At 37.3% G+C, this 13,847-nt stretch overlaps 1 protein-coding gene across 1 annotated transcript in view; it reads left to right on the top strand.

Moving 5' to 3' along the window:
- Positions 1-13,492, top strand: part of LOC124776977 (proteasome subunit alpha type-7-1) — a 42,617-nt gene extending 29,125 nt beyond the window's left edge. The window contains exons 3-6 of the mRNA XM_047252217.1: positions 114-227; positions 2,626-2,759; positions 8,339-8,521; positions 13,312-13,492. Of these exons, the coding sequence (XP_047108173.1) occupies positions 114-227; positions 2,626-2,759; positions 8,339-8,521; positions 13,312-13,401 (521 nt within the window). The 3' untranslated portion in view covers positions 13,402-13,492. The remainder of the gene's footprint in view (positions 1-113; positions 228-2,625; positions 2,760-8,338; positions 8,522-13,311) is intronic.
- Positions 13,493-13,847: the final 355 nt, after the last annotated feature.

The raw sequence follows: 13,847 nt of genomic DNA, 5'->3' as shown, positions 1-13,847 counted from the left end.
ATTATGTGTAATGGTAAAACTAACTTCTTTCATGCCAGTATATCAGAAAGTAATTATTATAAACACATTTATTAATAATAATAATAATAATAATAATAATAATATTTTTACAGGTTTGACTGCTGATGCTAGAATACTGATAAACCGAGCCCAGATTGAGTGCCAGTCTCATAAGTTGACAGTGGAAGATCCTGTTACATTAGAATATATCACTCGCTACATTGCAGGTAAGTGCCTTTTCTCTTCTTATCACTTATTTGAAGCACAATTTCTGGAACTGCATAGACATTAGTAGAGATTAAATGGGGACATGTGCTTATTGCTGGTGTTGATACAAAAATTCTTGTGAAACAACTAGTGAAGTGGAGGTCAGAATCAAAATCCAGAAAGATGGGGCAGCTTGACAGAAGCCAACCATTTCAAGTCAAACATTGCTTCCTACACAGCTTATTGCCCATTAAACACCACATTTGCAATGACAAGGGTACCTGTCAGTGTAATGGAATTCTCATCCAAAATCTTTGATAACTGACACCATGCCATCCAGCTTTGTCCAAAAACAATTCCCCTGTGCCTCATCCTGTGTGCACTAAACACTCCTTACGCATATGCTGACCTGTGCCTCCTTTGTTACATGATACCACCCAGGGCTGCAACCACAGTCTATGTGAGGACGGACGTTGACTACAAATCATTGTCCTCAGAGATAAGGAACAGCTGATAGAATATTGTCCACCACTACGCCACTTGTGTTCCTGCCCCCCCCCCCCCCCCTGCCCCCACCTGCCCCCCCTTGTTCCCCTCCCCCTCTCTCTCTTTCCCCCCCTCCCCCCCCTCTCTCACCCTCTCACCCTCTCACCCTCTCACCCTCACCCCCACCCCCACCCCCACCCCCACCCCCACCCCCACCCTCACCCCCTCACCCCCTCTCCCTCTGCCGCCCCCCCCCCCCCCTACCTCCAAGAGTCTTATCTCAGTCTAAGGCTGCTTTCACACTGGTGACTTTGCTGTGGTGATCCAGCTGCTGCAGTGCATGTGGTTGTATCACTGGGCACACATCTGAACTGTGCACCTGAAGCTCTATGGCATGAGCTATCTGCATGATGGGGTAAGCCAGTTACTAAATGTAATCTGATGAGGGGGCATTGCTTTTTGTTTTGTTGCTGAAAAGAAAATGCAGATGTCAGCAAAATCTGTAAACCTTGTTTCCTGAATCACAAATTACAGGACGACATTCTGTTTCAGTGATGGAAATTTCCACTTTCGAAGTCAGCTGGAAAGTGCACAAAATTATTTAAAATGACTCAGGAAATACACTTCAGTTGCCAGTGACAAAGTGTGACATACACAACACCGCCCGATGAGGTGGCAACTGTTTACCCTCTCCCTCTGAAACCTAGCTGTCAGGTCGCCAAATGTGATTAAGTGGCAGACGTGATTGAATTGTCGTGGCGGGGACCGGCAGTTGCACAATGGATCGTGCGGTCAAATCACCAGTAAGGCTTTACAAGAAGATTGTGTTAAATGAAGACTGTGGACAGGCCACATGGGCAATTCACACAACTAAATCGCTATGTAAGGAATGTAAGAGGCAGATTGTTGCAAGGCCTCACTTAATACATCCAACCAACACTTCCTATTTCAGTTCCGTCGGTGACATTTGCTGTGCCATCAGAAGCACCAAGCTGGGAAAGCAGCCACACTAGACAGCAACAACTTATTGTAACCACTAAGCAATATTCTACCTCAGTATGACTACAAAGTAAACTATCCAGTGGGTTAATGGCAATTGCCAATCTGTGGTTAAGAGCTAATACCCAGACGTTGAACATGCTGCTCAGTGTAAAGTGTGATTGAGCTTGTCTCTTATGTCGACAGCTCACATCATCTGGGCATGCCTCTCCACCCTTCTTCTTCCGAAAGTGGTAATCATGATTTTATAATATATCTGTATGAGGTATGAAATCCAAATTCCAAACTGTTGCTCATTATGTATACACTGTGAACAAACATTTTTGGATACTACTCTGAATGTGTCCTCTCTGTTATTAGGCTATGTATCATTGTCATAAACACATGTTCTGTCAGAGTGAGGCACTGGAAGGAGTTAGATTTCTACCTACATCCAGCTTAATGATATTGTAATAATCAAAATGGGGAAGTCAACCACCTACCTAAATCTGTTGGATGTGTGGGGTAAAGAAACATAAAACAGCACAGAGATGGTGCCTGCTTTCATGATACTGGTTTTTTCCTAACTAATGTGTGCATTCTCATTTGGAAAAAAAAGGTTGGTGTAAGAGCTCTTTTTAAAAAGCAAAAGGTTCTTAAGGCTTATATAGTGTGCTTGCATTCATTGGAAGTTCATCATTCGGTGTTGCTAATCTACACTTATGCAGTGTTAATTGGCAACATGAGAATATTATTGGGATTAATAAGATTTATTAACTTAATTTGCAAATAATGAATCTTTTTTAGAAGCTTACAAGGAAATAGACGGTTATCAGTAAATTAAAGGACAAGATGAAAAGTCAACAAAATACATCCTTCAGCTGCATAGTAATACGGTAAGCAAAGGAATGAAGATATACTTATGGTAATGATCACACAAAACTATATTTGTAGGTTTGAAGCAAAAATACACGCAGAGCAATGGACGACGACCATTTGGAATATCATGTCTTCTTGCTGGTTTTGACTATGATGGATCGCCGCATTTGTACCAAACAGAACCATCGGGCATTTACTATGAATGGAAGGTAATGTGCAGAACTATGTTATCTATTTCGCAAATTTTCCTCAGTAATGTCTAAATAAATCAAACTTAAATTACGATGTAAACTAGGTAAACACATTTAAAATGCGAAGTTATCTTACTCAGCTACACAGAAACGCAAGCATTAAAATGATTAATCAATTCAGTTGTCCTTGCAGACTCATAATTACATATTGCTCAGAGGTGCCAATCTGTTTTAGACTGTGGCATTTTTCTCTGGCAGGTTCTACGTCATTAAATTTGAGCATAATATTGTATGATTTGTTGATCTCATCATTGTTGCAACATGTTCAGGTGGCATGCTTTGTATTGAGAGGGTGTGGTGCTGATGTTCAGTGAGTTCCACTCCTCATACAGAACATGAGGTATGGTCTTGTAAGAGATTTCAGTCTTGCTTGAGCACTACCCATTTCTTCTGACAATACAGGAACACTTATTCTTACATGTTCTGTGGACGTGTCAAGACAAGGAAGGAACAAACTGTTTCCCACTGCATACATCATGGGTTAAGAACAAGACCTTAGAATTAGAATAACCCACGTGCTACTTTCCATGCACTGTCTTTGATGAGCTTGAAGTGGGGTAAAAAATATCAAATATTAAATGCTCTGAATAACCAGACATCACCCATTGGTATTTTTTGTGATCTCTCAAAGGCCTTTGATTGTGTAAATCATGGAATATTTTTAGATAAGCTAAATCATTACGGTTTGAGGGAGGCAGTGCACAAATGATTTAATTCATACTTAACTGGAAGAATGCAGAAAGTTGAAATAAGTGGTTCATGTAATGTTAAATTGGCAGACACACTCAGTTTGAGAAAACAGATGAACAGGAGTCAGATTTTATCATACAGCCTCCATTTAAACAGTGTTTAACAGAAAGTAATCAGAAACTGCCAGTTCATCTTCACCAAAGCAGTTACAATCCCATTAGTATGCAGTATCAGTTATCTTTATTACACTAGAACATTCCGGGAGTTAGAAATAAAATTGATGAACTACTCATTTGTATCGATGAAATGAATTCATCTAACCAAATTGACATAATCTGCCTCTCTGAACATCAAGTGACCATTGATATAGATATGTTAGACATTTCAGGATTTAAGCTAGCTTCCTACTTCTGCAGAGTAGATATGGATGGAGGAGGAGTTGCCACATTTATCAAAAACTGCCGTAAATTCAAGAACGTTGACTTTAATAAATTCTGTTTAGAGCAGCATCTAGAAGCATGTGCAACAGAAGTAGAGTTCCATGACAGATCCTATATAATAATAACTATTTACCGAGCACCTGCAGGAAATTATGATCTATTCTTAGATCATCTAGAAGCTCTTTTGGGTTATTTAACAGGAAGAAACAAAGAAATTTTGATTGCTGGTGACTTTAATACAGATTTTTTAATGCAATCTTCAAGTAAACATTCACTGCAGTTAGTAATGTTGTCTTTCAATCTAACTCACACTTTAAACTTTCCAACTAGGATCACTAAATCCTCAAGGACAGCCATTGATAACATTTTTATAGACAAATCAAAGGAACAAAATCATATCATAAAACCTGTTATAAATGGACTATCAGATCATGACATGCAGCTCCTTGTTTTAGATGTAAATTCTAAGCAGATTATCAAGACTGCTAAATCTGAGTACAAGAGAGTAGTCAATCAACCAAAAATTGAGTGTTTTAGAAAACTGCTCAAAGATATGAACTGGAAAGATGTTTATAGTGCTCATGACATGAATGAAAAATATAACACATTCATGAACAATGTCAGTACCATGTTTGAAAACTGTTTTCCTCTAAAAGTTACTCAAATTAAACAGAAGTCTATAATAAAACTATGGATTACACAAGGAATAAAGATTTCCTGTAAGACAAAAAGGAAAATGTATCTGTCGACCAAGAATAGCTCCAATGCTGATGATTTAGCTAAACACAAGGAATACTGTAAAACATTAAAAAAGTAATTCAGACGTCTAAACAAATGCACTACGAGAAGAAGATAGCAATGTCAGGGAACAAAATAAAAACAATATGGGATATAGTGAAAGAGCAGACTGGTAGAACCAGAAAGGAACAGGAGCAAATAGCACTAAGGGTAGATGACACATTAGTAACTGATGGGCATAGTGTGGGAAATCTATTTAACAATTACTTTATATCCGTTACTGATAGAATGGGACTTTCATGATCAGTAAATAATGCCCTTGAATATCTGAAACTAGCCTTCAGAAATAGCTTCAAGTACATGAATATATCACTCACTTCACCAAAAGAAATAACTTCCATAATAAAATCTTTAAAAACAAAGCATTCTAGTGGGTACAATGAAATATCAACAAAGTTAATTAAGGCATGTTCTTGTGAGTTTAGTACAATTCTAAGTTACTTGTGTAACCAGTCAATTATAACTGGGACATTTCCTGACTGGCTGAAATATGCAGATATTAAGCCTCTATTCAAGAAAGGGGATAAAGAGATATCATCAAACTACAGACCGATTTCACTTTTGCCAGCGTTCTCAAAAATTTTAGAAAAAGTAATGTACAGGCAGCTGCTCAACCATCTGACCACAAATAACATATTATCAAGAACACAGTTTGGATTTCTGAAGGGTTCTGATATCGAGAAGGCTATTTACACCTACAGTGAAAATGTACTTAATTAAATAACAAATTACAAGCAGCAGGTATTTTCTGTGATTTGTCAAAGGCATTTGATTGTGTGAACCACAACATCCTTTTAAGTAAATTAGAATTCTATGGTGTCACGGGCAGTGCTGCAAAATGGTTCAAGTCATACCCCACTAACAGGAAACAAAGGGTGTCAGTGCAAGGGACTAGTGAATTAAGTCATCATCAGAATGGGAAGAATTTACATGTGGTGTCCCACAAGGATCCATCTTAGGGCCATTGCTTTTTCTGGTGTACATTTATGATCTCTCATCAGTTACACTGCCAGAAGCAGAGTTCGTTTTGTTTGCAGATGACACAAGTATTGCAATAAATAGTATGTCAAGTGTAGTTCTAGAAAGATCTGCTAATGATATTTTCATGGATATTAATAAATGGTTTAAAGCCAACTCACTGACATTAAACTTCGAAAAGACTTACTATATGCAATTCAGAAGCTGTTAGAGGTTTCCACCCAGCATATGCATAAAATACGAAGAAGAGCAGATAGAAGAGGTTGACAGTCTTAAATTCCTGGGATTACAACTTGATAATAAATTCAGTTGGGAAGAGCACACCACAGAACTGCAGAAACGCCGTAACAAATCTATATTTGCAATTCGAGTGTTAGCAGACATAGGCGACATAAAAATGAAAAAGCTTGCATACTTTGCCTATTTTCATTCCATAATGTCATATCGTATAATATTTTGGGGTAACTCTTCAAGTCAAACAAAAGTTTTCAGAGTCCAAAAGCGTGTAATACGTATTATTTGTGGAGTAAATTCGCGGACGTCCTGTAGAAACCTCTTCATAGAACTGGGTATACTAACTACTGCCTCTCAGTATATTTACTCATTAATGAAATTTGTCCTAAATAATATATCTCTTTTTCCAACAAACAGCTTAGTTCATACATACAATACCAGGAACAAAAATGATCTGCACAAGGACTTAAAAGCACTTACTTTAGTTCAAAAAGGGGTCCATTACTCAGGAACACACATCTTCAATAATTTGCCAGTAAACATAAAAAATTTAGTTACGAATAAAGATCAGTTTCAAAGGAGCCTGAAAGACTTACTAGTGGCCAACTCCTTCTACTCCATTGACGAATTTTTTAATAGAAACAAATTATGTATTGTATATATTCATACTACTAGTATTGTTATTTCAGCTATATATATATATATATATATAAAAAATTACATGTTCCACATCCACAAGGATCTCCTCAGCACAGATCTGTGGAACGAAAAAGTAATCTAATGTAATCTAATCTAATCTGAAAACAGCTGATTCCTCAAACTGGGGGGCTATCAAGTACGGGGTCCCACAGGGTTCGGTCTTAGGTCCTTTACTGTTCTTGATATACATTAATGACTTACCATTCCACATTGATGAAGATGCAAAGTTAGTTGTTTTTGCTGATGATACAAGTATAGTAATAACATCCAGAAACCAAGAACTAAGTGATGTAATTGTAAATGATGTTTTTCACAAAATTATTAAGTGGTTCTCAGCAAACGGACTCTCTCTAAATTTTGATAAAACACAGTATATACAGTTCCGTACAGTAAATGGCACAACTCCAGTAATAAATATAGACTTTGAACAGAAGCTGTAGCTAAGGTAGAATTTTCAAAATTTTTAGGTGTGTCCATTGATGAGAGGTTAAACTGGAAGCAACATATTGATGGTCTGCTGAAACGTCTGAGTTCAGCTATGTATGCTATTAGGGTTATTGCAAATTTTGGTGATAAGAATCTCAGTAAATTAGCTTACTATGCCTACTTTCATTCACTGCTTTCGTATGGCATCATATTCTGTGGTAATTCATCATTGAGTAGAAAAGTATTTATTGCTCAAAAACGTTTAATCAGAATAATTGCTGGAGCCAACCCACGGTCATCCTGCAGACATCTATTTAAGGATCTAGGGATCCTCACAGTAACCTCACAGTATATATATTCGCTTATGAAATTTGTTGTTAATAATCCAAACCTGTTCAAAAGTAATAGCAGTGTGCATAGCTATAACACCAGGAGAAAGGATGATCTTCACTATGCAGGGTTAAATCTTGACTTTGGCACAGAAAGGGGTAAATTATGCTGCCACAAAAGTCTTTGGTCACCTACCAAACAGCATCAAAAGCTTGAAAGAAGCCAACCAACATTTAAAAATAAATTGAAAGAATTTCTAGATGACAACTCCTTCTACTCATTGGCTGAATTTTTAGATATAAATTAAGGGAGGGAAAAAATCCCAACTTAAACATTAGTGTCATGCAATATTTTGTGTAATGTAATATCTTGTACAGACATATTTTATTAACCTGACACGTTCCACATCATTATGAAGTGTTGTATTTATTCATGATCTATGGAACAAGTATTAATCTAATCTAATCTCTAATCTGAAGCCGATGTATTGTTTTCAAACAACATTACACAAGACTAAGAGCTTACTCAAAATGAACAACACATTTATCTTGTATATACCAATTGAAACGGGTCAACTTGTACAAAATTAATGGAGGAAATCAGTGATAAGATACATTGCTGCTAAGACTGAAATATTGAATTTTTTGTGAATAACATGTGGTTGCAGATAAGAGATTTAGTGTGTAAGTATCACAGTGGAAAAGTAATTATTTATATATCTTTAGCAGTTTCTAACTCTATCTCTGTGACCAAGCTGTCAAGAAGGCATTAAACACTAAATGACATAAAGGTTCAGTATTCTAAAAACTGCCGGTATTTCAATATAATAGCCATATTAGAACATAGGGATCTTTTACACGTGTGGTCATGCATTTGTGGGGGAGGATGGGCTCACTGTACAGTATTTGATAAATTCTGATATGTGATGTTCTTTGTTTTCAGGCCAACGCCACAGGTCGTAGTGCTAAGACAGTTAGAGAATTTTTGGAGAAATATTATACTCCAGAGGTTGTGTCCACAGAAAGAGGCACTGTCAAGTTAGCAATTAGGGCACTGTTGGAAGTTGTGCAGTCAGGAAGAAAAAATCTGGAGATCGCTGTGATGCATCAAGGAAAGCCTATGCAGGTGTGTACCTTTCCAGTCATTAATCTTTTATGCTACAGGTTATTAGTAAACAGCCTTGTAAAGTGCACATGTATGTGGTTGTGTTAAGTTTATTCTGTAATTTACATGTATAGATTTGTTGATAGTGTGTATATTACACTTACAACATTTTGTATGTCAGTATGTAATTAGTAAATAATCATGTAGGTAAATAGTTACCATTAGTTCTTGGTATTTTGTGCACCATTTTTCAGTTGTCTGATACATTTACCACAACATGTTTTGTGATTATGGTAGCTCTTTATCAAGTGCTATAAAACAAAGAAACAAATCAGTACATTGCAATACTATGCCTACTGACAACCACATAAATGTCTATGCTATCCAGCAATGAAACATAACTTACTCTCCCATTAGGTGCTGTTGACATTAAAAAGTCAGCAGCAAGTGTATATTGTCAAACATAAAACTCTTCCGTGAACATTTGATATTCGTCCAAATATCGGCTCAGTTGTGAAGTACAGGCAGCCGTCTCAACCTATTAAAGATAGTACTAGCTCATAAAGAATGTATCGTAGCCCACATTGATTCCACTGGCTACCATAAAATCTTTTTTTAACTGTGTGTTGGGTCCTAGCAAATAATAAAAACCAATGCTGCACTTGTGCTACAATGTGTGCATCCACATAGAATGACCAACAGGACACATTAAAATTTAACACTTCTAACTGCTCTGAAGTGCCAAAGAAACTGGTATAGGCATGCTTATTCAAATACAGAGATATGTAAACAGGCAGAATATGGCGCTTTGGTCAGCAATGCCTATATAAGACAGAAAGTGTCTGGCACAGTTGTTAGACTGGTTATTGCTGCTACAGTGGCAGATTGTCAAGATTTAAGTGAGTTTGAACATGGTTTTATAGTTAGTATGTGTGCGATGGGACACATCATCTGTGAGGTAGCAATCAAGTTGGTATTTTCCTGTGCGATCATTTCATGAGTGAGTGTACTGTGAATGTCAGGAATCTGGCAAAATGTAAAACCTCTGACATTGCTACAGCCAGAAAAAGATCCTGCAAGAAAGGGACCAACGATGACTGAAGAGAATTGTTCAACATGATAGAATTGCAATTCTTTTGCAAATTGCTGCAGCTTTCAATTCTGGGCCATCAACAAGTGTCAGCATGTGAAACATTCAACAAAACATCATCGATATGGGCTTTTGGAGCTGAAGGTCCACTTGGGTACAGTTGATGACTGCACAACACAAAGATTTATGCCTCGCCTGGGCCCGTCAACAAAAACATTGGACTGTTGATGACTGGAAACATGTTGCCTGGTCTAATGAGTCTCATTCCAAATTGTACTGACAGATGGATATGTATGGGTGTGGAGACAACCTCATGAATCCATGGATGCTGCATGTCAGCAGGGAACTGTTAAAGCTGATGGAAGCTCTATCATGGAGTGGGGTGCATGCTGTTGGAGTGATATGTGGCCTCGATATGTGTAGATATGACTCGTAACAGGTGACACATACATAAGCATCCTGCCTGATCACCTGCAGCTATTCATGTCCATTGTACATTCCGATGGACTTGGGCAATTTCAGCAGGACAATGTGACACCCCACACATCCAGAATTGCTACAGCTTGGCTCCAGGAACACTCTTCTGAGTTTACACTTCCACTGGCCACCTAACTCCCCAGACATTAACATTTTGAGTATATCTGGGGTGCCTTGCAACATGCTATTCAGAAGAGATCTCCACCCCCTCGTACTCTTATGGATTTATGAGCAGCCCTGCAGGATTCGTGGTGTCAGTTCCCCCCAGCACTACTTCAGACATTAGTTGACTCCATGGAATGTCGTGTTGTAGCACTTCAGTGTGCTCGTGGGGGCCCTTACACAACATTAGGCAGGCGTACCAATTTCTTTGGCTCTTCAGTGTAGAATAAGTTGGTTGTTGCTTTTCAAGGAGGACATTGCTGAAGTGGGCCGAGAAATGCCCTTTTGGCATATCTGTCTTCTCATTTAATACATGGACACAGCCTTCTCTTAAAATGCAAAAAAATTCAACTTCCTCGGTGCTGCTACCCAACAAATGCTGCTTATTCTTCAGTTGCTTAACCACTGTTGATGAGCCATTTTCCTTATCATTATTCTCTTTAAACGTTATTGTAAAATTTCTTCCCATTTTTTTTCCCCAAGCACACACAATCTTTACCTTTCTTTCATAAACTACCATTCCCCCTCCCCCCCACCCCCACCCCCTCCCCCTCCCAGTTCTCTGCTGTGCCAATCTTGTGCTTCAGCCTTAGCTCCAATGAATTGTCTATCCGGAATGCAGTTTTAACCTCTTTGTTGTTAAACAGCCTTGCCAATTCATGACAGATAATCTCCCAATATGGCATGACTCTGTACTTTTGTGAATTTTTCTTGTTTTGTCAGTTCTATGCCCTACCAAAATAAAAGCAGGCAAATAGTGGCAGAAAATGGTTTTGATGTTGGTTTAATATTTAGGATTGAGGCAGCCTTAGGACACAGAAACCAACAAAGCAAGAAAATTCCACATAAATATGTCATGCCAGTTGTGGAATTATCAGTGAGGTTATTTAAAACAAAGAGGTTAAAATTATATTCAGGATGGACAAGAAACTGAAACAGAGGCTGAAAGGTAAGATTGGCACAAGGGAGAATTTGATGGAGAAAGTAGGAATTTATGAAATAAAGCATCAGGGTTGTAAAATGAAGTATGTGGGGAAAATGTGAACAAACTTTAAAGAGAATAATTATAAAGAGAATGGATCATCAGCAATGACCATGCAACTGAAGAATGAGCAGCATTCATTGAGTAGCATCACAGACAACATGAGTATATTGTACTTTGAACAAAAAGGGTGGTTGCTGTCAGATTTAGACGGAGTTAAGATTTTTCGCATTTTAAGAGATGAATGTGTCAGTGTGCTAAATAAGAAGACAGAAGTGTCAAAAGAGCATTTCTTAGTCCACTTCACCAATGTCCTCCTCGGAAAGCAGCCACCATTTTATTCTACTGAGTGGTGTTAGATTTCGGTGTGTCCTGTTGGTCATTTTGTATGGATGCACACATTGCAATATAAGTACAGTATTGGTTTTTAGTATTTGCTAGGACTTGACACAATATTCAAAGTTTTTACAGTAGACAGTAGCATCAATTTGGGCTGTGGTAGATGGTTTACGAGATAGTACTATTTGTATTTGTATTTATTTATTTATCCTGTGGATCACATATTGTACAGAGTACACATGATATAGGACAAGTCATTTTTCTTAACAAATATGTAGTCTGGAGAAAAATCTATCTTTGGTAGGTTAAGGCAGCTGCCTTCAGTTTACAACTGAGCCTTATGAGAGTATTATGCACCAACATGAGATGTTCAAGGAAGAGTTTTATGTTTGACAATGAATTTTACTGCTGGCGTTTTACTTTTGACAGTACCTAATGGGACAGAAATATCGATATATGTTACACTGCTGGACAATGTAGATATTTACATAGTTGTCAGTATGTTTAGTGTTGCAGTGTATTGATTTATGTCCTTGTCTTGTAGCACTTGATAATAGGACAACATAGTCATGGTACATGTTGTGATAAATATCACACATCTCACAACTAGGGCATAACTTTCTCACTATTGATTCATGAGGCTGTTGTACGATGGCTTGATAACAGATAAATAGTTTGCAATTATAGATATGAAATTTCTCTGTACTGCTCGTGTGTAATGGCTGTTAGCAAATAATGTGGTAGTGTTTGTGCGATTAGTATGTATGCTGTTAGCTGTCCTGCTTCGAGGAACAGTCTGCATAATTCTGAATAATTCACATGTTCTTCAGGTGTACTTCTTAAAATTCCATTAATGTGCTATCCTGTAATCTTTCCTTTTTTAATGTAAATTACTTTTTGTTATCCTGGTCAACACAATACATTCTCATCAGTTTTGATATATGAAAGTACTATCTTCAAATAATTAAGAACTTGGGAAGAAATCAACAGTTGCTTAACTGGGTGTTGTCTCTCAAATTCAAAATACTGTTTGTTGAAATTAAAACCATGTCCCTTGCTTCTGAGTAGAAATTAGTGTTTAAGAACAACTTCGACCAGGACTGTTATATTAGTATGCTATAACCTTAGTATCACAAGGAAGTGAGCTCACGAGACAAGGAAGACAGAAATTTCCTGAATAGTTTATGTTGCTACAACAGTGCTGGCACCACCAATGCGTACATTGTCACAGTCTCTGGCAGCATGATGTAATGATGCCATACTCCAATCATTAAGAAGCTGTGCTGTAAATAATTGCCCTGACAGTCAGGTGCTCCTGGCAAAGACAATGGAGAATTTTGTCAAAAACTCAAGATTTTACCCAAATGTAATGTGGCAGGTATACCAAGAATGTTTTAAACAGATAGCAGTTTCAATATTGTTGTTTCAGTGGGGTAATGAGTTGGGCGTTATCAGTAGAAATAAAGCATTTTTCTCAGAGTTCTAAGCGTAAGGAGCTTTGTTTATCAAGAAGCCTACACTGCATAGTAGAAATAGCGTTGAAAAAAAATTATTTAACTTAAGCTTTGAAAAATCATTTTCATATCTTGATGAACAAAAAGTTTTGATTTTACTTTGATGAGGTAAAAATGCAGTGGACACAAAGATCAGTACTTTTGTTTGTCTGTATACTTCACTTGAGGATCTCAATGGATCTAGACTGCTTTGTTATATTAAACAAATTTAGTCTCAAAGTAACACAGTATCAATCTTTAATTTCAGATGTTAGATGCTGACAAAATAGAAGAATATGTGGTGGAAATTGAAAAAGAAAAGGAAGAAGAAGCTGAGAAAAAGAAGCAAAAGAAGTGAGCTTTATTTGTTGAAAGGGAAAACCATCTTTCTCTCATTTGTGTCTTGAATTTCATTTTTGTGTGAAAATAAAAAAAACTTGCTTAATGTTTTGGAGATTTTTAATTTTTTCCAGTCATAGAAATGACTGAATTTTTCTTGTGTTCCATTATTTCACATTTTCACAATCCTACATTTCACTTCAGTTATGAGATACAGTAACACTGTGCTATCTTGTGGGGACATCATGCATTACACAGCAACTGAAAGATAAATGCGCACGTGCAGTGACGTCCAGGATAAGAAGACAATTAAAAAAAAACCAGAATTGTATCTACATGGTTTTCAGCTAATGCAAATTAAGTGAAAAGAATCTTCTTCTTCCACATTTTTTAATTTTTTTGTCAAGCATCTGGATGCCTTGCTTTGGTGTAATGCTTTTTAACCACAAAACAATATGAATTTTA

This window comes from Schistocerca piceifrons, chromosome 2 (assembly GCF_021461385.2).
Source record: "Schistocerca piceifrons isolate TAMUIC-IGC-003096 chromosome 2, iqSchPice1.1, whole genome shotgun sequence".
Taxonomy (NCBI): Eukaryota; Metazoa; Arthropoda; class Insecta; order Orthoptera; family Acrididae; genus Schistocerca; species Schistocerca piceifrons.
This window is presented reverse-complemented; position numbering and strand designations above follow the sequence as displayed.